At 37.2% G+C, this 27,370-nt stretch overlaps 1 protein-coding gene across 2 annotated transcripts; it reads left to right on the forward strand.

The window, feature by feature from the left end:
- The first annotated feature begins 5,351 nt into the window (after nt 1–5,351).
- LOC106180992 (homeobox protein engrailed-2a) lies at nt 5,352–23,445 on the forward strand. Of its 2 annotated transcripts, none has more exons than XM_087018188.1 (2): nt 5,352–6,396; nt 21,773–23,445. In XM_087018188.1, exons 1-2 carry the CDS (start codon nt 5,481–5,483, stop codon nt 22,078–22,080), a joined length of 1,224 nt encoding a protein of 407 aa, XP_086874314.1. In that variant the 5' UTR covers nt 5,352–5,480; the 3' UTR covers nt 22,081–23,445. The 2 variants fall into 2 exon arrangements, with proteins under 2 accessions (XP_086874314.1, XP_013420680.2); XM_013565226.3 differs by having other exon boundaries at nt 5,371–6,402.
- Nucleotides 23,446–27,370: the final 3,925 nt, after the last annotated feature.

Consider the following 27,370-nt stretch of genomic DNA (forward strand, 5'->3'; position numbering starts at 1 on the left):
TAAATTTAACGCTCATCTACGCATTGCTATTAAATACATACAGATGGCTAAATAGGCATTCTGCGCATTTTACTTTTTTAAAAAGTGTCTATCTTAGAAAAAGTTTACAGAAAAAGACAGCCCCCAAATAATCCATGGCTGATGAAATAGAACGAATCGCATATTTTGGCCCTGTTGAGCGAGTAGTATGCTTTCAGTAATGTATTACAAATGTCTTCTTATGTTTTTGTAATCTTTCAAATACTTTTCTCGTGTTCTTTAATCTCGTGTGTTGAATTTCTTACATTCTGTGTTTTCCTAATCTTAAGTCATCATTATTATTTTATTTGGAAAAATTCTTAATGCTCTCAATATATTCTCAAATGTATCGGTAATGCATTTTAAAAACACACCTTTGGTGATAGAAATAATTTTCTTGCTGGTATTTAAAGTAATGAACTTATTTGTCCATGCAAATGAGGCAACAGCAGACTTTATCAGCTTTAAGGGTGACACGGGGGCTCGTATACTAACAGATGCAATGATTTACGTAATATTATCAAATCTATAAAATTAAAACGTGAAATTTATACATAAGTAACCGCCTAACCCAAAGGCTCTGCAACAGAGGCAATTACCCTCCGCGCTAAGATTAAAGGCTGGCAATAAATGACCGTAGGAGAGCTCTCAAATTACCTCTCCTTCGTTCACCGAAATCTGTCACTAACTGTTAGAAGTTGAAATGAAGAAGTGAGAGCCTCCTCACCTCGGCCCCGTAATTACATCGTGTTTGATTAATTAATCTGCTGCGTTGCAATTGAAAGACGGTGTTTAATTGAGATAACGTTGTAGGTTGCGTAGGTAATCATGGCTGGTTACGTCACGGGAGTCCAGTCGTCTGCCGGCGCAGCGCGTGTGCGTGTAATGATGAGATTATTGAGAGAGAGAGAGAGAGTGAGTTTGGAAGGCATCTTGTTACTCCTTGCACAATGAATTGAGGGTTTATGTAATCTGTCTTCGTATTTGTGACTAGGTGTTGTTGTTTACAAGAAACTCAGGGCTGTTGTTACCGAATATTTTTTGTGACAAAATGAATAACGATGATGTTTGCGCTAACAGGGTCATTAATGAAGCTGCAGTTTCTTTTTATACACAGAGCCTTTTATTGTTTAATGTAATAAAAAATTAAAATAAACAATGAAAGTGCTGATGTAATCGTTTTTTCAAAACAGCATATGGCCTTGTGAATATCTAATTCTAAATGAATGATAGCACAAAAGTCTTTCCCACTCTAGTTAGGAAAGTATTTTTTAAGAAAAGAAAATACGCGGGTTAAAACATGCTTTCATTGTTTATCTGTATGCAGTTTTGCATTTATGCAGTTTTACATTGGTCGGAATTCTTGTCAGTTTATAATTTCCTTCTATCCCCAAACAACCGGTAACTTTAAAATCCACGAAAGCAAAATAAATATATGCACGTTTTCCAACAAATCAAATTGAAATTATATTGAAAAATTAATTAAGACTACAGATACAATGGACGTTTAATGTTATTTATCTGTTATTCAGCTAAGGGTTTTCACATTCCTTTCCACAGAGTTCATAGCCAGGCATGAGTGGTGTTTTTTTCTCAGAATATGTAATTGAAATTTCAACGGTGAGAACACGGGCGACGTGCAAATTTAAGACATCTCATCATCCTACATTACACTGACGATTTTGACAGATCAAATTCATATATAAGTCGGGGTTACATATATGGGGCAATACGAGAAGTTTAATGAACACCAGAGAAAACATACACAAAGTCTTGCAGCTAGATGCCTCTCCGTGGAGGAAACATAGGATCCCTACACCTTTTCCAATATCTATAATTATGTATTAAACCAGAGATAGACTTGTCTTCAGCTGTCAGACGGCGTCGAAAAAACGGCCCTATTTACATATCGGCCCAATAAAGCGGTCTCTCTTTCTCTCACTTACACCTTAGCGTCTTGATAACGGAGCCGAGAGAGAGGCGTGTGGCGCGATCGAAGTGTAGATTTAGAAGCACTGAGAATTGGGTTTCACAAGGTTACGACTTTCTGGCGTTTTTTCTCACGACACGAGACCCATATATCGTCTGCTGGGGTCTCTTCTAATCAGTAATTACACAATGCTGATCAAACTATTTTTGATTTCAAACGCAGGCATTCTTATTCCAGGACCAGTGGTTTGTTTTTTAAGGGGCCACAACGCCGCATGTTTGTCCTGCACTATTTATTATCCAGAGTCTGGTCCTTGTGGGATAACTAGGGGCCGTTCACAAACCACAATGGCGTCGCGGATCAAGGTAGCGTGATCAAAGACCACAATTTCTTTTCATCTAAATGCTTCCATTAAAAACTCGACACGCTGTAGGTTCTACGTTAAATCACTTACTAGAAGGTGTGAGTCTTTTATGCCCTGTGTCTTTTTTGCTTCTGTGCAAGAAAAATCTTTCAAGTCACCTGCAAAGACTTAAAAAGAAAGAAAAAAAAAAAACAAAATGAACATTTTATGATATTTGCCATTGAGAAAAGAAGGGTTCATCAGACTCGAAATTGGAATGTCACTACAACAAAACAAAATGTCCGAAATACATTAAAAGAAAGTGAGCGGAGGACAGATAAAATAGTTTCTGTCTTTATTTAATCAGGCGCGAATGGAAAAGTATGTGTACCTTCAAATGTAACCCTGCAACTGGTAAGGATGCACGTAGAAATGTTTACATCTAAGTCAAAGTCCTCGCCTTTAATTATAAAACATTTTGAAAAGAGCGTCGAAATGCGAAATAAATAAATAAAATAAAATATGGAAAAATAAATCATGTTGACGGAATTTAGAACATACATGTATTGCTTATATAATTATCTTAGGGATATAAAATTAATTATTAGAAGCTGAATAAAAAGGGATATTTAGGCGGTGTCTATAACACAGCTTGGAGCTGAGCACACGTAAAACACCCAAGTAAACTATAGAAAGCATAGATAGCATAAAATAATTGCGATATAGAATAGGATTTTTTAAATTTGAATTGAGTTCAGGATGTTACCGAGGACCATAAGAATTGTCTAATAAAAGACCCTTGGAAAAAGGGTCAATGAAAATAAGAATAATCAATAAAAGAGAATAGCCAAGATATTCAAAGAAAGTAATTATTGTCATGTCACATAAATCTCAGTTGTCGAAAAAAACAAGACAAAGAAAAATATGACAAGCCTTTAGACGATGTAAAGAAGCCATCCTGTAATTTAACAGCTATCTTCTGTTCCACAAATCAACCAAACTTGTCGGAAAAGTTACTAATGGGACTTTAGCGACCCCAGTGGAAGCCAGCTGAATTTTACATCGAAGCGCGTGTCAAGGTTTCTACCGGTCCCTCATTAATATCGTGTTTTCACTCTATTGAAATTCTCAACATCAAAGGGGTTTCTTTCTTTGAAATTAGGAGCCCTAATGAGTTATTAAATTGCAAATTCTTTTGATACCAGTTTGTGTATTGACGAGAAGTAACACGCGCCTCGCGAGAAATGCGTTTACTCGCGCGACCCGTGCGTGAACGTTGATCATCAATACGATGGCCAGAGTACACCAAGTGCGAAGAGCTGGACAATTAACGCACCCATACTTAAAAGATAACGCAAAATTAATTGCCTGAATATCACCTCCAATATATTGCTTTGCAAACTGACGCAAGTGACATTTGCACCGTCAAATGCACAACGCAAATCGAGAAGTCATTTGCTTTTTCCTCTCAGTCTTTTGAGCCAATGGAAGATTTCAGATTACCTGCCAAAAGTGCGCTAAGTCTACAAATGCACTGGATGTGAAGAAGGGGGTCAGTCAAATATTACCGATCTAAAACAGCGTTTTTATAAACGCAAAGAGCAGACGATTAATCAGCTGTGTCAGTAACTAATAACTGATGATTTTCTTTCACTAAAACGTGTAAATCTTGTCCAGAAAGGTCTACTTCTTGAGTAATCGGCATTTTTTTATAAAAGGAAACAAAATGTAGGTGCACTCAGTAACATTTTAATTGCTTGGTGCATGTTTTTTTTTATAGATTTACGGTCACTCGTGTTTTAAGCAATTATTTGCTGGACACGCTTTGTTTTAAACAAACAGCTTTGTTTTCAACAAAAAGATAAAAAAAAGACTAGAAAAAATTTTACACGTTTTATACGTTTTGTTATTGTACACTTGCTTCATTCCTATAGTTTGTTACTTGAGGAATGGGCTTTTATTTTCATCAAGCAAATTGATTATTTTATTGTTATTACTGTTTAGGAATTCTGTTAAAACACGTAGCTTTTCTTCCATCCATCAAATTCGTGGCATTTTGAAATCGAGAAAGTATCAAACATCTTATCTCGGAGTGTTCTAAATCTTTCTCTATTATCCTCAATCGCCGCTTCCGGCCAGAGAAGGTATTGTACTCGCTCGTGTAGCGCCAAAAATATTTGTAATGATTTAAAATATATTATGTTACTTCGCATTCATTCAAGAACAGGGTAAAAATGACAGACATTCGGCTTCCCATTTCAAACTGTAATTATGAACAGAAGGAAAAGGTCGGGGCGGAAAGTTAAGACAGCAGACGGTGTATTTTTTTCTATAAATTGGTAATCTTGTTTTTCGACACTGCAATTTAAATGAATTGAAAGAACAATTAACTAAGCTATCATCTAGGAGAAAATCAGCATTTAACCTCTGTAGACTTTGGCATTTGAGATAATGTTTTTGTGTGAAAGCATGCTTTTTTCTCCCGAGAGATTCCTTTCAAGGTAGTTTCGTTGAGTAATTGAAGATGAAACCAAATAACTTATTTTAGAAAACAATTTGTAGAAAATTAGGGAAAAGTCACAGATGTCGATGATTCTGAAAATTCTGTAAAACACGAGTGACCTTATAATGTAATAACAACATGATAAACTTTAATACTTTGGATTGAATTTAATTTTCCATTTTAACTGCTTCCCATTTAGTATATAGGCATTCTTGTGCGTATATCAAAAGTCGCAGTGTCAGAGAGTAGCAAATGGTCCGTTAACACTTTCATTAACAACGTCACTGTGAATGTCTAACCAAATTCGAACCCTAGCCCCGTTTATAATCACACTCCGTTAATGGACTATCCCAGCTACCTTAATGATAAACGGGGACTTCATTTCTAATCGCCATTTACAACAGGAGAGGCGCGTTTAGCGGCGTGGCCCGGGGGCCGTTGTTCTTCCTCACTTCATCTGCCGCTTTGACAGTCCCAGAGCGAAATCTGAACGGCCCGAGACCAACTTCATTAGCGAATGTGAGGCGCTCTCCCATTGGTTCGGCCGGCGTGACGTCACCAGTGGGTGAGTGAAATATAAGCCCTGAGAGGGATATTTATAAAAGTCAGCGGCGGATTTCCAATGAGCAGTCACAACTAGTGCTGAGCGTTTGTTGGTTAGTGTGGATTACACGTCTGCAGGAATCATGGAAGATCGGTCGCAAAGTATAAATACCGGAGATATTTACGATACAATTAAGGTAAAACTTAAATCTGAGCCCATAGATTTAGTGCGCTTGGACGACGTTAGGGAGAATTGTGCTGTTTGCGGTTGCGGGGAGGGGGAAGAAATCCGCGCGTGTTGCTGTACCTCTAATACCCAAACTCTAGCTCAGAGCAGAGCCGCGGCAAGTATACCAAGTGTACATCACCATGCACAAAGTATGGCCCAAGATTTAAGTCTACGGCGGCGGCGGGACACGGAGGATGACGACCGGGTTCACGATTCCCTCACAACCTCCCAACTCAGCTCCTCTAGTAGTAAACTTAGCGAACAGCGCACACTTAGACTGTCCCCAGACTCGGGGTCCCCGGGCTGCCAGTCTCCGGAGACACAGTCTGACCATTCCTCGGAGGAGTCGCGTGGTTCCAGTGCCGCACTCCAAGACATTGGTGTTAACGAGGATGGGGCTGAGGAGGAAGAGGAGGAAGAAGAAGGGGATCAGCAGCAAGATGGAGAGGATATATCCGACCCTCCTCAGAGATTTACCGGCTTTTTCATCAGAGACATTATGCAGCCTGAGTTTGGCCGCAAAAAGGACTTGAAACCACAATTTCTCGTGGGCCATCATCATTTATATAATAATAATAATAATAATAATAATATTAGTAACCAGGTACAAATCTCTCAATCTCAGGATGTGCACAATACCACGACCACACATCACGGTCTACAGACACAACAAAAACAAGCTCAGTTGCAGTCTCTGAAACAGCAAAGGGCGTCGGTGTCGGACGAGTCCCCGGGCGAGGACAGTCCTGACCAGAAGGCGGACGGGTCGCCCCCTCTGTTGTGGCCAGCATGGGTCTATTGCACCAGGTACTCCGACCGCCCCTCCGCAGGTAAGCGTAAGTACCACCCAGTTTTTGTATCTTTGGTTTATTATTATTATTATTATTATTATTATTATTATAAGTTTTTCGTCTTTCAATGTCTTTGTTTCGTGTCTAATTTTGATTTTGAGCGACTCTTCGTTTTGAAATGAGATTTTCTCTCTCCCCCCCCTCCATCTCTCTCTCTCTCTCTCTCTCTCTCTCTCTCTCTCTCTCTCTTCTTCTTCTTCTTCTTTTTCTTCTTCTTCTTCTTCTTAGCAGAATGTCGAATAGCAAATATAACCCAAACATTTCCGACAGTCATTATAATACTGTCTAGCTCTATAGAAGATGCAACTGAAGTCAGCTCCTCTTATCTTTGGCGGGTTTATAATGAACCATAAATCTAATGACTAAATATCACGTAATTCCATCACACACTCAATAAGCTTCAATGAAATTAATAATTAGATCATGGTTATAATTACGTACTATTTATCGAACATTCAGGGCAATAAAATACAATTTTAGCACGCATTTCAGCACACTTGTCTACTCTGATGAAATATTATGTGAAATATGTTTTTCAAAATGTAGGCATGATGGCGTCAGATATTTTTCTAATCAAACATTTAAATTGCCTGGAAAAAAAAACCCAAAAATCATGTCCATCGTCAGTTTAAGTGTTTGAGATATTTATTAAACAACACTTATATGTATGTAAGAAGATTTATGTAGACTTATGTATCTAATGCTGTATTAATCTAGGTCAATAGTTTATATAACTGTCTGGTTTGAGGTTTAGGGACAACAGGGAAGTCATTAAGAGACGATCAGTGGTGTACACTGTTTTGAATGATGTCTTCATATCCCGAGATGACCACCTTCCGCGCCCCCTCCTCCTCCCCCCCCCCCCCCCCCCCCACCTCTACCCCTGTTAACGTACAATCCTTTTCGGCCCTCAAAAAGAGCTTTGTCACAACTGCGCCTATCTCGCCCAGCTTTTATTTTCCTTCTTGACTGATTTATGGGTAGTAACCGCTGCCCACAATTACGAGTCTAAAATAACGTTTTAATTTCCACATCTCGCCCACAAACTAAATACGTCTTTCGCGAAGGCCTTCAACTCCCCGAGATTGGCACCGGGGCATGGCCGCGTACCATTTCATGTCGCTGACAGAGTTATTAGCTTCGCAGGCTGGATTCTAAGGTTCGTTTACTATCGGAGCTGTGGTCTGGATATATTAAATGTTCGAGGGAATGACTGGTGTATATATATATATAACCGTCTTGTGCTAGTTAATTTTTTTGATCGTGTTCATTAAAGGTAATGCAGGGTACTTGTTGCATTGTTTGCTGTGTCAAAGACCGCCTTCCCCCCCTCCCTCTCTATCGTAGGGGTCTGGTCTTGAAGAAATCAAGACAAACATGGTTCTTTTTTAAGAGTTATCTAAGAGCAAGCACACAGCTCCCCATTGTATGGCATACACTTGTTTCAAGTTACGTTCTCGGCGGATGATTAACCGCTTTATATTGTGTATAAAATGGGGATTGTAATACACGTGTTAACCTATCTCATATAGAATAGATTCCCTATTTTCAAGCAGACATGTAAGTAAAAGAGTTCCATCGCCGCAAAAAGTCAATACAAGCATCAGTGTGTCTGTGTGCACCTATATGTTTATTGCCGTTCTACATAGGCGCACATCATCATGAGCTGTAGATCACTAAAGTGCAAACCCGTTTGCGAAGACGCACAAGGCCTCTCTATAAACGCACTTAGGCAAACGAGACGTGGCTTTTGAAGTGATGTCCATTTCACCAATTTGTCAATTTCAGTGAGATGTTCATTTCTCTCCGTGTTGATGTGAAAGCGTCACACGAGCGTATAAAGTCGCACGACACAACACAATGTACCCAGACGAGTTAGCAAAGTCTATTATCTGTGCTTTCACTGGTAAAATCGATTTTTTAACCATTTAATCATTGAGACAAACAATGAAAATAACTGGATATATAACTTTTTTCTTCAGGCATTTAATCCTATATAAAATTGTTTCTGTGTCACACTGTCAGTAGTTAAACAGAATGGCAAAATTCAAATTTTCATTCTGTGTAACTACTGACACAGAATGGCAAAATTCAAATTTTGAACATAATACACGGCATGATATACTTATCCAGACAACTATTTCAGTTTACCTGTTCTATGGAAACCAATCCCTCGTCTTTTTAAAGCAATATATCTGTGAAAATATGCTATTGTCTTATGTGGAATATTACATAAAAAATGAGACGGCGACTAAAATATTGGTCTGCAGTTAAATTCACACAGACTTTCATATACCCGATAAAGCCGCTTCTGTCACAGACTGTTACAATAATAGACAGATAGGGGCTTGGAAACCATAATTAATTTTCACTGCCTTTGATATGTTCCTTTTTTAACTGCACGTTATTATTTTTCTCTTCACAATGTCACTTGTTAAAGGAGCAATTTAGTGACATGTTTTCTGTAAGCACGACACATTCTAAGTCGGTCTTTTCTGTACTCGGACACCCGTAGCAGTGACGTTAACTGAAATTTTATGTACGGGGCTCTTTTTAAGTTATTTTACTAGTTATAACAAAAAAGAAAAAAACAACAAAAAACGACATCACCCAACCCAAGATGGTATATTGAAAGGATTAGGAGTTCAGATAAACCTAAAATTATTTCTATAAATTAATAAACGAAATAAAGACGAAAAAAGCTCTTTCAAAACATGTTAATGTGTTTGAGTGTTGATATTTTTTCATTTAAATCTTTGGGCTTAAGAAGGCATTTGTTTATGAACAGTGCGACTTGAACCGTTTTGTGTAATAAATAATATTTCAGCAATACCAATATTATTCGCAATCAAGTTTTTTTACATACATACTTTCAATCTCTTGATTTAAAAAAAAATTAAGACAAACGCGTGTTTAAAATGAACACGCATCATTGCCTAGAGAAAATATGAATGGAGATAAATAGCAATGTAATTGTGAATCCAAGTCGTTAATGAGAACAGCAATTAAGCTAGTGCATTTTATTGTGAATATGCAGAGGATGCCGTCATATCTTTTCTGAAAATTCATTTTATTTTTTTATTATTTTTTTATGAAACAGTAAAAAATACCACAGATTGTTACTGTTATCATCACATGTTATAAACTACTTATGATATTATAGAAAAATGAGGTGATTGTTACTGTTATCATCATATGTTACAAACTACTTATGACTCACGTAGTGACTCAAAATGTTTCTGTGTGCTGGCTAGCTGCTTGGATAATTACTCAAGGTAATCGCATGTTTATTAATATTAAAACCATTGATGGCTTATTAGAAGTTATTCTTTAAAATACGCAAAAAAGTGTAAATCATGATGACATGAAAAAGACTTAGAGCTATGTAAATGACTACGTAAATATGTGTTTCGTTTCACTTAATGCTATTGATTATTCAATTGATGTATAATTTATAGCCCGGTTTTTGGCAAACATCAGTTTTGTTAACTAAGGTTTGTAAACCGAGATAAACACATTGACAGACATAATGGCGAATTTAGATACTGATAAAGTATTAAATATTGATATCAATTAGAGAAGGAAATTGGCCCTGATGATTTTAATTTACCTAGGAAAATGTATGTCTTTGCCATTAAAGATCTAAATGACACTAATAAAGCTAGCTGAAATGTCGATAGGGAAATCGTCTTCGAATTAATTATCTAATGGTAATGATTATTCTTTCCAAAGTCCAAAGTAAAATGAATATGTATGATTTACAAACAAATAAAAAGGTTTGTCAAGTCGGGATTTGCCTAAAAAGTATTGTTCTTGTTTTTCGGCCGAATTTTTCCAACCTTCTACTGCATTATTTTGATGCTATAAATAAGCAAAGCAGTGTTGAATGCACGTATATATGAGGCTTTCTACATGTATATACGGGTGCCTGCATCAAGAACGCAAAATTAAAAATAACAAATTGAAAAAGGTTGGAGCAATGAGAACTTTTATATTTTGAGATAAAAGTCAATATGACTGTAGTCAAATATTAATTTTTTTTTGTTGTTGTGGTGTAGGAAGCCAAACTTTAAGGTAAACATTGCTTTATTATTATTATTATTATTATTATTATTTTGCAATTAAGCGAGATTCATCAGAGAAACTACATGAAACATTTTTTCACTTTTTTACTTCACAAAGAACCCACGTGGAAATGTGATATCGAAGGAGTCCCGCAAAACAATTGTTAGGGCAATAAAGAGTATTATTTGCCTTGAAACGCAGGTTTGTGGTCAGATTCTGTGCCGCTTAACTGTTCTGTATTTCTCAAAAGAGAACGATATTTCTAGGCCTATTGTATGATACTTGGGATTGTCGGACAAATGATATTCTTTATAGCGCAAACTAAATAATAAGATTACAGTGCTTCTTTCAACTTTGTGTAAACAGCGAACCAAAATGTATATGAATCATTAAAATCTAAAGAAAGGGTATCTTTGATATATATTGCTCCCAATTTCAAGCTGACTGTTCGATAAATTTGTAATTATTTAATTTGTACTAATTTCATTTCAGTTTTTCAGTAACGCTTGATTCATAATCAAGTGTTACGTGTTAGTGTTAGTGCTCTATAATGATTCGTTCGTATGGTGCGTTATAGTAAGTTTAATTATTTTTAGAACTGTTAAATACGATATCCCCGACTATGCCTTTCCTTTATTGAACTTCTAGCATGCTTTGAGCTAAAATTTCTGTTCACACGTGTTTTTATTTTTCAAACTCAAAGTTCAATTTTCAGTCAAGTGACATCATATTCGAGCAACCAAGCACAGAAATAAACAACATTTGCGTTTTCCTTAAATAGAATGAAGTTGGACAATATAATAGACAATCAATTGACTGCGCGCATCAATTTTAATGTCATGTATGGTGTTCTTATTTTGCAGAAAGAAGAACGGATATAAGCACACGCACCACATATAACATTTCTCGATTTTTTATTACACAGCACCCTTCCTCTATCTCCAAATAACTCTTCCTGGGAACAAATGGTTCCTCTTGAAAGGTATAACTCCCAAAAACCAGTCAATCCAGCGCTCTCTCTTCCCATGTTCGCACATTGTACGGCGGTCACAGGGTTGCGATGAAGTCAATATGAAAGACGTATCGAAAGAGTCTATTGCAAAAACATTAAGCGTTTCCTAGCTGCAACTCGAGCTGAGGTTGGGTTCGCGTGAAATTGAGCTGAAACAGCAGCAGTTGCCGTATGCGTCAAAGATGTAAAAGGCCATGTTAAAATTTATTGTAACTATGAGTCTCCCAGACGGAGTTGATAAAGCCCTCCCAACTCCGTGCCTGCAAAGGAACAAACCCCTTCATATATATATCTGTCGTATTCTAGGTTAAGTTTCTTTTAAAAACGATTTTATTTCATTCCAGGTGTAAATAAATCTCTCTGTTTCATTTCAAAATTTCAGACTTCAGTTGATCATGTTCATTACATCATAATTCAGGTAGCGTTTTAGTGTATCGGTTTGTTGGTCTTGTAAAAATAGATCTCTCTACAAAAGTGTAGAAGCAGCCATACTTAATGAAAAAAAGAGGCTACGAACACCCCTTGCTTAATGTATAGAAGTCTTTATCAATCGGTTAATAGAATGTCACTCTCCTCCCCTTCATCCGTTTATAAGTCTTTATAAAAAACTCAGGCCAGTAGCCAGGGGGGGTTAAGGTCCACTCTGCTGGGAAAAGGTCCACTCTGGGTAAAATTTGACATAGGTACATGAAGTTTTTATGGGAAAAGGTCCACTTTTTAAAAACAAAGAACCCCCCTTTTGAAATTGCTGGCTACGGGCCTGAAACTTAACATTTTTCATAGACTTGTGAATGAAAAAGGTGTATATCTAATTTGCAAGATTGAACCACAAAAGACAGTTGTCGGTTACTTTACCACTAGAGTATCCAGTAGGCTGAACATGGACTGTTGAGTTAGGTTATACCCCCTTCCTCACCCCCCCCCCCCCCAACCCAACGCCATATTTCTGTACAAAATCTTTGTATTACACGAAAATGCGATTATATATAATTTTATAGCACTGTTTGTAAAGGTTTGTCCAGTTGTGTGATTGTCTGAAATATTTTATCGTGTTGTTGAAACACAATCCGTAAATTATTAGGAACACTGTAGTAGTGCTATATGGTTAAGCGAATTCCCACTGGTAGTTGTCGAGGAGATTAGACGTGTCAAGGAGGGGGTGTGTGCGAAACCCCTTTGAACTCTCCATGTCACCCCACACACACCCCCACCATCTCTTGACTTGCGCTGTCTGTCTCTTTTGCGAAATATCGCTTGGAACGGATTTTCCTTCATTGAAAATGTCAATTTCACCCAATTTTATTATCAAACAAATCATCTAAAAGCCTTTACTTCTTTCTCCACTTATTTTACCATATCTTGCCACCGTAGCTCTATTTCTTTATCTGTTATTTTGATGTTTTTTCACGTTTCAAAACTAATAAAATTTAGTTATTTCAAGCGTGACATAATTTATGCATATTATAAACTTGCTTCATTTTGATTTTTTTTTAATCGACCCTGTGTCTCTTAGTTGTGCTCCCACGACCTGACAATCTCTTCTAATATTTATTTGCACATGATGACACCGCTACTTCAGACATATCTAGGAGCTCGACAATGAATTTTTACAAGGAATTATTGTGTTATCTGTTACAGCGAGATGTTTTCCATTGATAAAAACCGACACCGATGGCACATTTGATCTAAAAATCTAGCTAGTGTTTCTAAATATAAAGTCAATTTTTGTCATCAGTTGGCACTATATAATACTTCTGTATTGATGTGAATCAGTAGAAAAATTCCCACAATTATCAAACAGCATTTTTACAATGTCTTTCGTACTAACATTATCAGTGATGTGAATGTTATGAATTGAGTAATATAATTTGTGCTTTTGTGTAAAAATACATCCTTTGGATCGGTATTGACTGTGAATTTCGCTAGAAGAAGTAGAATTTAGCAACTTGTGGATATATTTTTTTGATAAATATATATATGTAAGATTTAGTGATGGTATTAACCATAATGCCAATGAATAATTTATTTGATACGAAAATTATTATGTTGATTTAATGGAGTATATGATTCCTGAATAATTGGTTTCTAGCTTCATCTGAAATAGACTGTGCATATATGGCCCAATTTCTAACGTTGTTTCTCCACAGATTATTTTAATCCACCAACAAATACGTAATTATATGTCACTCACTTAAATTCTCAAAAAAAAAGGAAAAAATAGTTTCGCTTGATTTGCTCTATAACTGAAACGTAACTATGCTAACTGTATTTATTTGGCTTCAAAGTTAAATTTCATTCTCTGGCTTGTTTAAAAATGTATATGATATGTGCAACAGCATTTAAGATGCATAAAAGAAAGTATTGTAATTGTGTTTTATTAGTCTCGGCAAATTTCCCTACAGATATAATTGTGATATCATTTTCTGATAACCCACGTATTAAAGTGTTATTTTTTTTTCGGACAAAAGCTATTTTAATGTTTCATTTGATTACGGTTTTTATGTAGCATTTAAATAAATAAGAGCAGAGAAACTTGCAGAAATAGAACCAAATGAAAGATTTTCAGATTTTATTACATTTCACTTTGTTTTATTTTGTCTCAGAAAATTGGACAAATGTGGAAATATGTGGTATTTTTGAAATGTTTGATCCAAACTTATTTCATAATTAAGTAATTTAGGAAATATAAATATGCCAGAGATGTAAATGAATTGTACATGGAAATGTCAATGAGCTTTAGATAAAACATTGCTTTATAAGACTATGAAAATAATTTCTTTCCTAAGCACGCCATTTGTATCATTTTCAATTTTTATGAATACACACCCACGCTCATTATTTTTACATAGCACAACACTAGTACATCTACATCATTTTATCTTGTTATACGTAATTCCTTAATGCGGGCTCCACTTCTTACTGTGTTGATTCATACAGTATTTGTCACTATTTTACTGGCCTAAATACTGGTCTATCTAGGAAAATAAACGCACGTGCAATTTCGAGCTATATAGTCTTTGTTCAGCCGCTCATGCCGTAACAACAATACTTGATTTAAATTCCACGTGCGTAGGAGACACCAGATCGTGCAATAAATCAGTCACAACTTGCAAGTGTTTGTTGGCGCCAGATAAAATGAACGAAAACTCCAATTCATTTTGGACTTGACAAAGACATAGGAGGACAAGATAAGAGAGAACAATGGCGGCCATTGTTTCAATTGTCTGATGAAGTAATTAAAGTGTAAGGCAGCCCTAGAGACAGGTGTTGATTACAACCAAGTGAGCTTACAAACTAAGAGATAATTCAATTAGCAACCGGCATGATAAATAAAGAAGTCAACTGAACACTGTGGGCTCCAGCACTACAACACAGGATGGGAGGGAATGATGGGGGTATTTTTAGGCATTGAATAGAAAGGTAATATTTTTTTTTGCCTTTGTTTGTCTTTACTTTTCAGACACTCCAATAATACTGGTCTCTCTTTGTAACCCTTTTTATTCTGATTTTCGTAATATCTTTTCAGTAATTGGCTAACCCAGGCATTTTATTAAATCAAGCTCTCTCTACTTTATTAAATCTCTCTCTCTCTCTCTCTCTCTCTCTCTCTCTCTGTTGCCCACGTGCTCTCATGTTCGTTGTTGTTATGTTGATACTTCCCTGTGATGAACGACTGATTTCAGGCGGGTAACGCGCGGCTGGAGCAGCCTCATTATTAGACCAGACAGTCACGAATTATCAGCAGAAACTGATCTCGGCTTTAACGCCGCCGAGGGTGGATTTCAATTAATTGATAAATGAACTCTTTCAACCGAAGTCCGTGTTAAGTCGGCTGATAAAACGAGTCTCGTGTAATGCGGTGTCCTTATTAAGAAACCAATTAAGACAATTAGATTAATTACACTTAAGATTTATTACGGATGCTCGGTTTGAGATCTGCGTTCCCGTCTGTTGGCCTTGTGACGAAGAACCGGGCCGAAGAGCGGGCGTGTTTGTTTGATCATTGCATCGTGACTGCATGCTTAAGTTGAACAATATTATGTATACACGCATACACTGTAAAATATAATCTCATTGAACCACGCTTACAATGTGGCTTCATGATCAGAAAACTAATAAACTTATGGAACCGAATCACCATTCTGAGATAGGAAAATCATCAGCAACAAAAATTGCGCCATGCAGATTAAAATTACAAACAGACAAACAAAAATTAAATATTCCGTTTCTCATGTAAGATGTGTAATCTGAGATATATACAGTGGTTACAACAATTTTTGCCTTCAAAAGAAGTAGTGGGAATGCGTGTTGCATGATTAATAACATGATGGCACCCAGAAAACAAAGGGGGTTTATAAAATATGAAAAGTGTCGAGAAGGGCTATATCTGTAGTGCTGGCAGAATAAGCTAAATATATCAGCACCGTCACTTTTGCGAATGAGGCGGCTTAATTATTATTCGATATAGACACGTGACTAACTTTTATGATGTAAATTTTATTCTTTTTTATGGAGATTTCAAGAAAAACATGGCATAATGTAAATAGAGATAAAATGCAATAAAAAATATTTCAAGCTAAGTGGGAGACACGGATTCAGTTGTAATCGTTACTCCCTCCCAAATAACCGTCTATCCTGTCTTCAAATTTCTTAAATATGTTTTTAGATATATTGTCCTCAAACGAACAAATTGACGGCGATGAAAAAAATCATATGTCCTAAGCTGACGGAAGTAGATATCGTTTGTAATCGTTATTAAACCCGAGTTCTCTAGTGTGCTGAGGCAATGACGTAATAGCAGTAGTTTTATTGACTTTGTAAATTCATTTCTCGACTGAGAGTTTATTAAAGTCTGTTAAACACATAGGAACAATAACGATGCAAGAAGATGACGGTTTTCATGTATTTAAATAAATTATTCCTTATGATGTCTGATTTTAGGTGGAGGACGAGTGCGTTTATCATTAATTAAAAAAACCTGATTACAATACTTGCTGAGGGTTTCATAATTACATAATTTTTTTTTTTTTTTTTTTTTGGTTTGTTTGTTTTAACGTTATGAACTTTTAACGTGTCTCTGGCGCTAACTACCGTACAGTTTGAACATATTTAACAATTCAGATGTTTTTAAAGAGTTCCGTTTTCCGCTTCTAGAATGAATTAGGACAATTTTTGTTCCAGAAATGCGGAAGTTTATTCAAAATATTTTCAATATATTCAGTTAAGGGATCATATAGTGCAAGTCTCCAATGAAAGATCGATTTACGTGTATTTGAGAACGGGCTATTTTGATGATTTAAACTGTTGTTTCCATAGAGGATTATTTCATATAATTATTACTTAGAGTATGTCCAACACTACAGCACATTGTCCTTCTCTTCAGCTTAGAAAAAAATAGTACAGTCCATTCCTCACACAAATATCAGTCAGAAAAAAAAGCTTACACGATTCTAATTTCAAAAACCACATTCCATGCTACCGAGTTGAATATCAACTTTGTTTGAAAGCTGCCATCTTCCTCGGTTCAGCATCTGCATTTTTTTCTTTTCTTTTTTAATACAACTTTTTCGTCTGAATCTGGAAGCGTTGCTAGGCAACGTCACACCTCGCGCAGCCAGTGCACAGCTCAAAGCGCAAGGAATTTCCACAGCAAATTATGAACAGCTAGTAACCGCGGAGTAACATCTGTTCCGTTATGTCAGCCACGAAGATGTTATATCTGTATTTTGTAGTGACGCGAGCCCCAGATGAGTGATGTGATATACATGTAAGAGAGGGATTGCAACTACGTAACCGGTTTTACAATGAGGAGATTGTTTTTTTTATTGTGTTAAAAACATAAGGCACCTGAAAATATGGAGAATTGATAGTAATGAAATTCGCGTAATACATGTATACGCATAAATGCGCGAAATGTGTGTGGATATGATGGCCAGACTTGGAATAAAGGGGTTACATGTACTTTTCGACTTGTCTCCTTTATTTATGACCTGTTGCAAATTAAAATAACGGTTATCATCCTGATTTTCATTTTTCTTTTTTTTTTTCATTTTTGTTTTGTTTTTAAGCGAGTTTAAGAACGGAGCAGCTAAAGACGCTCGGACTATGAGGGTTTCCAAGGCATTTTTAAAGAGCAGAATTTGAAAATTATAAATATTACCTTATATCATCGACATGTCGTCTAGAATGAGACAAGCAGCAAATATATAAAGAATTAAAAACAGAAAACATCGATTCGTAGTTGCTTGTGCGTGCACATATGCCAAGAATGTATTTTTAGATAGAAACTTTCTGTTCTTTAATGCGCCTCCCCCTTCCATACCCTACATATACCCTCCCATACCCTCCCATACCATACCCAGCCACATATGCCGGGACCACGATCGCTCCAATAAATCCCGGCAGCATCGTTACCAGTTCATCAGATGAAAATTAAGTTGAGAACACAAGGAATCCTCGTTAATTTTCATGATATATGAACCTAAAACTTATGGCCATACATAGCACGGGCCACGCAGCTTACGTGCACCTATCTCCTCAAGGGGCCCCGTGGATGCGATAATAGAATATGCTCGGTCCGGGCATAAGATGATAACTTACCTGGCCGGTGCTGTGTAAAATTAGCACGATTTAAGTGTGATAAACGTGATAGATGACCCCCAAACTATTCCGCTACTTTCAGCTTCGGTTACAAGTGATCTGGAACAGCGCGGCGTTGGATTACGCCATATTTCAGCGCTATGTCCCCGTCTTTCTTAATGTTGCAGTTAAGTACCATTTAACTCGGAGAGAAGAGGGATATTGAGCTTTCCTCACGCGCTAAGGAGGTTTAGAGTTAGGTTTCAGTGTTTATAACGTACGTATTGAGTGACAGACCAATATTCGGGGTAATGTCGTGGTTTTGATGGACTGCAGGATTTGTTTTTAATTTTTTAGCTGGGAAATGTGCTTTGATTTTGTTGAGGAGCAAACTTAGAGGCAGCTGCAAGCTATGATCAGTTCTGAATTAATTCGACCATCTCTTTGCGGTTACATGAAAAACCCGTCAATGTCAGATTAATATACTTTATCCATTTTTAAATTGCTTGATATTGTTATACAAATTTAATGTCACCCCCCTCCCAATAAAGAAAAAAAGAAACCTTCGGCTGTCTTCTTCTGTCAACTCTGTATCTCTGACCCTATAAAACCTTTCTCGTAGGTTGATACACAAGTTTTTTATCCCTTATAGCCAGTCCCAAAAATAGCCCCCAATCACCCTACATTTCTTTGGTTTTCTTGTCTTTTTCGGGAAAATTCTTCCCTTACAGTACACGAACAAAACTGATAAATCAGCCCTGTCAGACTTTTTTTCCAAACAACAAAGTGGTCTTTAATGTCATCTCTTTAATGTTCTCATTTAGAGTTGTTAAGAAAAATCAATTCAAAGCGAAGAACATTTCGTTTAAAAACGCTTAAGCGTTTGCCTTTAGCGCAAAAAGTCAATGCAAACTGACATTGATACTTCGGGCCAATATCTGCAGCCATTGTTGCATGGCGGACGCAACTCGGTGAGTAGCAAAGAACACGACGAACTGCCTATACCCCATAAGCCAGTTTACACTACACCTAATAAAGATCGACATTTATTTCTCGATATTTCAACTCCCAGTTAGACGGCGTGCCGGTTATATTATAGGCTAGATCTGTAAAGATTTACAGCAGGATCACATAATTGTATTTTGACGGATTGTTATCTGAGTTTTATCATGAAAACAAGTCTAGGTCCTACAACTCAGGATTTACAATTACGCGCCAACTCTTTTCCAGTCTGGTTAGAAACTTATTTCGTTTCACCGATAAACAGTGAAGTTTGAATGAAATTAGTCAGACTGATGGAGGAGATGCAACTGGAGTTGTTCCCTCGTGACTGACTGTAATTAACTTGCCCACTATATACAATTCGTCCCAATTCCCTCTTCCGGGGTCATTTACTGACATTATCTGTTTGCAGTTACTTGTAACCACTGACTAGAGAAATGAAAGTAATAACGAAGGCCCTGTAGTGGCACCAATCGATTATTCCATCATAATATGCCTTTCTAGTTGGTTGATTATACCACTTTATGTTCAGCGTGAACGAAACCCCGGCAAAGATGACTCGGGTATCTAGAAAGTCAAAGAAACAGCATCCTGGTGATTTATGAGACTCGTTGCTTAACTTAACCTGGTGGTTTAATGTCGAACGGTAAAGGCAGCCAGTGATTAAAACGCTCTTAAAGATATGATCAGCTTTCAATTAGTGAGGTAATTATCGACCTGCCAAAAATCAATTAAGCCAACACCAGTGCCGCCTTATAGTTCAAAGGGATTTCATGCGACCTCGTGGCTAGCGGCGTCATGATCAAACGAGAGACGCTGGGGAGGGTGGGTTGTAGTCTGAGACGGAAAAGATATTTTATTATTAAGTTTGTTTTGTTTTGTTTTTTACTTTGGTTTTATCAAGATTTTGTATACTTCAGTCTTATTTCTTGAAATTCTGTTATAACTACACTTTTAGAGAGTAGTTTCAAAAGACTTTAAACACTTAATTTTTCTTGGTCTCTATACCGCGATTTTGTTTCTTCTTGGTTGAAGAACTGCAGTTTTGTTTTTCATTCAAGGGACGGCGGGATAACACGCCTGTAATGTAACGTGCTGTAATATCATCATTTAGCCATGTTGTCTAGAAAGCTTTTTTGTAAACTCTGACATACCCTGGAATTGAGATATGAAAATCTAATTTGATTTTTTTCAATCTTTATCCACCTTTGGCATGAGGAGCGAATTATATCGTAAGAAAAATTTTTATACATTTGGAGTTTTCGGTTTGTGTGCGTAGAATGTAACCAGAAGAGACAAAGCAAGACCCCTACTTTTCATCAGTCATTTTTATACACTGTAACTACAACGTTTTTGGGACGTTTGAAAATTTTAGCAGTTTTGGTAACAGACGATCAGACGACTTTTCTGTTGGACGGGACATTAATGTGCTTCCTCTCTAAACACGCCAAACAAGTGGTTAATTCTCCGTGAGAACCAAGATGATTCAGATTGTATCCTTAGAAAAGATAATAACGGCTGAAGAATTTGGAATAAAAAAGGATAAACAGATATAAAACCTAGAATACCCTTTTTAAGGACAAGAAACCACGCGCCGAGCTCCGCCTTGAAATAAAGTGAACCTCATCCCGATAAAAATCTCGAATTAGCTATCACATCTGCGCGTCTGAGTTGCGTCTTCATTCGAAATTAGTCTTGGCGTTTTCATTAACATTTCACAAATTGCGAGATAGGCTCTTGAGTTTGAAACCGTGTCAGTTTACCGTGGGTGCTGCAGCGGGATCTAAATTGAGATATTTCTCATGGAAAGGAATTTAAAGGACGGCCGAGGACACGGAGAGAATAGTGGTTGTTAACTGATAGTCTCGTCAGTATTGAGGCCAAGTCGCTTTTTAACTCTGTTTTGAATTTGTTATTAGCACTAGCAAGCCCTCCTTAGATCACTAAGGCATGTCGTACCCGAATTGACCCTTTTCTTTTAATTTCTCTCTCATACGGCACTTCTGATATCATTTAAGATTTCTCTTCTTATGAAGAAATAGTGATTTTCATTTTCGACAGATCTTTGACGCTTGTCGACACCAAAAAAGCCTTTTCCTTTTGATTACTGGGTGTGCCTCTGTTAAAAAGCGAATAAAGTAAAATGGGCAGTCATCTTAACTGCCACTGCATTCTTCTGTTTCCCCATTGCTTCTGTGTTTTGGTCCCTGGTTCGAAGCAGATTCGTGAACGCTAGCTCCTGCACTGTGTATAATGTAACATAGTTCAACTCGGGCTTCTAGCCTAACAAAAGTGTGCTTACCCGTTATTTTAAAAGAAAATGAATCACCGCAAAAGAAGATCTCAATAAATTAAAAATGCATAATCGTTATGAAGTCGAAAAGGTTTGATAGTTTATAACTGTAAACTCTAATATACTTGCTAGGAATCTACTCTATAAAAAAATGAGCGAATTTCACATTCAATAAGAATTAAAACATACCCGTGAATCTGTTGTAGCTAAATTGTGTGTTATTGTTTTATCTTTTCATTAATCTTTTGTTGTTGGTTGTGGTGTTCTTGTATCATTTATTTTTTGTTTTTCTATTTATTTATTTATTTATTTATTTACACTTTCTGTTTCTGCATCAAGTTAACATAGAACAATGTTATCTGCCTGACAGCAAAAATAAAACTTACTTTTCATTTCGATTTTAGGACCGAGGTCTAGAAAGTTGAAGAAGAGAGAGCGCAAGCCGGAAGAAAAACGCCCTCGCACCGCTTTCACCAATGAGCAACTAGCCAGGTTAAAAAGGGAGTTTGAAATGAATCGATACCTCACGGAGGAGCGGCGTCAGAAACTAGCGCGTGAGTTAAACTTAAACGAATCCCAGATAAAAATCTGGTTTCAGAACAAACGGGCAAAGATCAAGAAGTCTTTGGGGCACAGGAACGGTCTTGCTCTCCATCTGATGGCCCAGGGCCTTTACAATCACTCCACAGTGGCGGTTGATGAGGGAGAATGAGGCTGTGACGTCATGATGTGGGAAACCTGTACAAAGTGACGTCATAGCGCGGGAAAACGAGCAACAGTGACGTCAGAGTTGAACAGACTCCACCGTGTCAACATGGCTGACATTGCCGACCATTGCCGTGCTTTTGTGGCGAGCACTGCTATCCGTTCATTCATCTGACAGGTACATAGCCCAACATCGTCTGGGTGTGATTCTCAGAAATTCTCGGATATGGACCCAGGGTCCAAAACTGTCCTCCAAATGACGGGGAAAGCGAACGTTTTAGATTCCAAGCCTAAGAGACACTTTCAAGATTAATGGCATAGTATCGGATGAAACATCTGTAAAAATGTACATGTTTCTGTTTGTGAGGATAGGAAAAACCCGACCTTTAGAGCGCCGTTGCCATGTCGACGATATCCATATTCAGACATTTTACAGCAGATGACTATTTAGAAGGAGAACCTCGTGTGTCCTCGGCATCTCGTTCAAACACATTTTACAAGATGGACATTTGTCAACTCTTCAGTACGCTTCTAATAATTCAACCCAGTACTGTCAACCCTCGTGACAGAACGACGCGTACTCATGAACCTTGTAAACACCCAAGAATTTCCGTGCAGCTGTACTTTTTCCATTGTATTCCATCGTATCGTAGTGCGATAGAGAACAGGTACCATTTAAAAAACTTTTGTCAAATTTCATTATAAACGGACAATATTGTCGCATGCATGAAAACACAGTAACTGGTTTCTGTTTTATTTTGTATTCCTTTTTCAAAAAGCCAATTCCAAACTTATACAAGGTTTTTAATCAACTGAATCGTTGTTGAAACACGTTGCATAGTGGTGCCAATGGATTGTACGTTAAAATGATTTTTTTTCTATAACTAATATGACTTTGTGCGTTATTGTGGTGGAAAATTTAGTTGAATGATAAGTTTATTGTGATGATTATTTAAGAGTTGTTTTTACCGCAAAATCGCATGAACGTATCAAAACTTCGTGTTACCAAACTGAAAAAAATTAAAACACTGGCTTTTAATGGTTTCCTATAATAATTGGCCTGCTATTGCCCATTTTAAAATTAATTTGATAAGAAAATTAAAACGGCACATTTATTCTTCTTTTCTGTGCCATTATGAAGATAACATAATCCTTCGATTTGAGTTCAAGTCACTGTACTACTACATGGAGAGCTTCAAATACGGGTTGATGTACATGTATGTGTTTGATGTATATAAATAAGCTGAAATATATCCGTATTAAATTTTGTTTCTTTGTCAATGAGCAGTATTGGTGATTAACGGTATTTCTACATGTATATACAACTGATTTTCATGTTATTTCATTAAATTTCATTTTGTCTTTTTTTAAAGACTTCGTGGCTTCTATTTTAACTTCATTGCTCCATGGTCTTCCCTCTCTCTCTCTCTCTCTCTCTCACTCTCTCTCTCTCTCTCTCTCTCTCTCTCTCAGTTCGCCGTCGTTTCACTTGAAATACATGAAATGCAAGATTTATAAGTTTAGATAAAACACTAACATGTAGTTTAAAAAACAGCTTGTTCACAGGGTTTATACATATGTATATGGCAGTGAGATACAACTCTGTACAAGGCACGACATGTACTTTTGAGTCATCTCCATTTCAAACCATTAAGAAAAGAAAATGGTCATGTAATAAATGACCGTGCATCGCTAAGAAGTTCAAAATGCGGTTTGCGGTTACCATGTATAGCCTTTTAGTTAAAGGGTGTTTTTTAATAGGGGCATCGAAAATAGTTTTTACATGGTAAGGTTTGAACATTTAGACATTCTGATTCGTCTGCACCCCTGTTGCCACAGTGGGTCGTTAATTTTGATGTCATTTTAATGCTGTCTTCTTTGCCGTAATATTGTTGTCGTGGATAGAATATAAAGCACTGCGCTTTTAACGACAATCGTTATTCGATACTGTTGATCATTTGCGACAATTGTAAAGTTCCGTGTTGGTGTTTTCCACATTGTGAATTAGATTTTTTATAGCCGATTCGATTTGACGAAAATATCAAAGAAAGGGTTAAATGTAATTGACAATCACCAAAGAACCCTGTGGTTTATAATACTTAAAAATAACACTTAAAGTGTTACCTTTTTGCTGTTGCTAAAAGTGTTTAGCCTTGAAATAACAGGGGAAAAAGCTGCAAAAATAGGGTTCGGTTCGAAAACTATGAGACTTAGCTATGAGCTAGTTTCTTAATTTTGAGAGAGCATCGTCTATGTAATTTTTCTTACTAGAATGCGCGAAAAAGGTTGGTAAAAATAACGTCATTTCTTTCCCCCTTTCCATATCTAATTATAAACTGAACTTCGCTCTGTTCATTTCATGTTTTTTTTTTTTCAAATTTTCATACAGTGATGTGGTATGAGGCTTGTTGCGGTTATTTTGTACTTCGTCCGCCTCTGAGAGCCCTCCAGATCCCCAATTACAAAAGCCCAGTCCCTTGAGGTTTGCCTAAGTCACCTCCCACTGGCTTCATTCTAAACACTTTGATGTATATATCCACTTAAGCTGCGAAAAAGCGTCGGCTCTTCAATAAAGTAAATAACATCGTCGTTTGTCCTTTTATTATCCGTTTATTACCTTTGTAATTCGGCCCCTCCGCCGATGCGGACAGATGGTACCGAGAGGCGAAAAGTTCGTGCACATCAAATGATACATTTTTAACGTTCAGGGGCAGGTGGGTTGATATCCAAAACCGAGTATAAGTTTTTGTTGCCCCGTGCGAGTGGGGTGTCGGCTTACGCCTATCATTCTGATGTAGTATTTTATGAGGAAATTCATCCCTCTTTCCATTCCACTTCAGCGGCCTGAACTCCAACAAATGTAGACAGATGCCTCTAAACAAACAAAACGCTGAGGTTTTGACTTACCTGGCTGGCTTCAACGTTCGATTACACGAGATAATACGTCTTATTCAGAGTGTGGTTTCGAATCTCGCTCTAATCCAGATCAGTTTCGGGCGATTTTATTGCTAGGATTGATGATCTCGCGTTCTGTTTTATCTGAGCATCACGATTGGGTGGTCCGAGGACCGATGATTCTATCCAAGCTGACTTCTTCCAAAGATTTAGATAGGGTTTTTTAACAGCTAAGAGAAATTTATCCTGAGAAATTAAAATTGGATCTTGCACGCGTCATTGACTGCTTAATACGTCGAAAAAATCGGTAAATTGAGTGTCTGATAAAGTGCACAGGGCGAATAAGGCGGAAGAGAAGCAAACTGACTTCAATCACACTATGGAGTATCAGTTTGGGATGAGTTAATTATAACAATTTAACCTTTATTACTTTTTCCTCCTTTGAGTGTTCACACGTGAATGGCCGCTATATATATAAATTCAAACAATTTTAGCCTTGGAACCGCCACATTCAGGCTGTTTTACAAGCTTAAGTTTACTAAGTTCAAGCTCACGTCATCCCTCTTCTAAGAAGTAGAAAATTTGATTCCGAAGGCTGAATGATGCGCCATTATCACTGCAGCTTATTTGAAAAAATGTTGCAGATCAAACAAGGAGCAGCAAAATGTCCTTGTTATCCGACTGCGGAACTAGATACGTTTTCAGTTTTGTCTAAAAGTGAAAAAAATTACACCAATGTAACCCTTTGTTTAATCAACACATTCCTGTCGTCAGACAGAGAAATATAGTTTACAAATATAATATAAGAAAACGCGACTTTAACAGACCTAGAAATAATAAATAAAAAAAAAACGCATGAATATTTATATTGACAATTATTGCTATTTCACCAATTCATTTTGGAAATCTGCAAAAGTACTAGTACATCATCATCGTCCCGACCCACGCTGAGGCTACTTTATCTACTATAATTTTAGTTACATACACACAAGTAGTGATTCCTGGGACGCTATCGTTAAACTAAAATCTTACGATAATCAGATAGAACAATATCTTCACCATGTAACATGCAAAATGTCCCTTAAGCATCAAAGGAAGGGCGAGTTAGTTCATTTTCTCTCACAGCGGGAAAGTAATAGGGTTCGTACCTCTGGGCAGTGTGGCATGCGCGTATGGCATCGTGCCCAACATATTCGTGTTAACGTTAACATTGTTTTATAGAATAAACACCAATTGAATATTTTATCAAGAAAAACTTATCATTGGCTTATTAGCTGTTTTATCGTTTATGTTTTTTAAATTTTTATTGAGTATGTTGTTACGCTCAGTAGTGAACTTATGTAAATATAAAAATGAATAACCGCTGTAAGTGAAACTTTCGACCAACTTAAAGACGCATCTTCCTTATTTCACTACAGCTTAACACGATAAAAAAGACCCAACAGCCCCAGCTGTAACCGTGAAAATATGAAATACTGTATCGCATGAAATGATAGCGGTGCACTCTCCTCGGTTGATGCGGTACAAGTGAAGAGGGGTAACATCCCGATGCTATTTTCTACATAAGGTTTATAGGCGGAAAACGGCTTAATCACAAGGTCACAGGTGAAAAAAATTACTGCAAGCCGGGAGCGCAGCAGGTAGTAATAATACAGATATCGTGATGAAGACCCATACTACATAACGCAAAGCACTGGAAGAACCAGAATTCTGCTAGAGGGGTGGGGGGCGGGTGCAGGATTAAAAATGACCTCTCTTTGTACAGTAAATATGTATAATAGTCGGCAAGGGGCATTTCACTGTAATACTGCGTTTACAATTAAAGTACATGATTGGATATTGCAGGAGTTTTTTTTTTTTAGTTTCGCTTGATGTACAATTTTTTTATGTGTGTGTGTGTGTGTGTGTGTGTGTGTGTGCGGGGTGGGGGGGGCGAGAGCACGGGACCCATTTTGCCCCCCGCCCTCTGAAGAAGTGGATACAGGGTGATGGGATCCCTCTTTCCCCTCTCCCTTTTCTTTCAGAGCGGGATGGCGAATTCAACTTACCAACTTGGAGATTCATGCTAATGTTGGACCCTGCTCTAAGACTCAAGGAAGCAAGATTCATGTTTTCTCGGTTTTGCAGAATGAGTAGCGGAGGACCCCCCTTTTTTCTGCACATCATTCTTATATCAGCCTTATTTATCTGTATTCCCTGTCCGTGGTAGCCCACTTCCCGTAAACAATAAAGACTAAGTACTCGATGATAACACTTCGTAGTCTGTATTATAGGCTAATACACAGGGAGTTATGCCAATGTAACAGTTTATTCCATCGGCATGCCCTTACAATACCGGCGGCGTTTAAATAACACTTGACGGTATTTGGAGTCATAGTTGAATTAACAAAAAGCACAGCCTT

Source organism: Lingula anatina, chromosome 7 (genome assembly GCF_051362555.1).
Source record: "Lingula anatina isolate TDL-2025a chromosome 7, LinAna3.0, whole genome shotgun sequence".
Taxonomy (NCBI): domain Eukaryota; kingdom Metazoa; phylum Brachiopoda; class Lingulata; order Lingulida; family Lingulidae; genus Lingula; species Lingula anatina.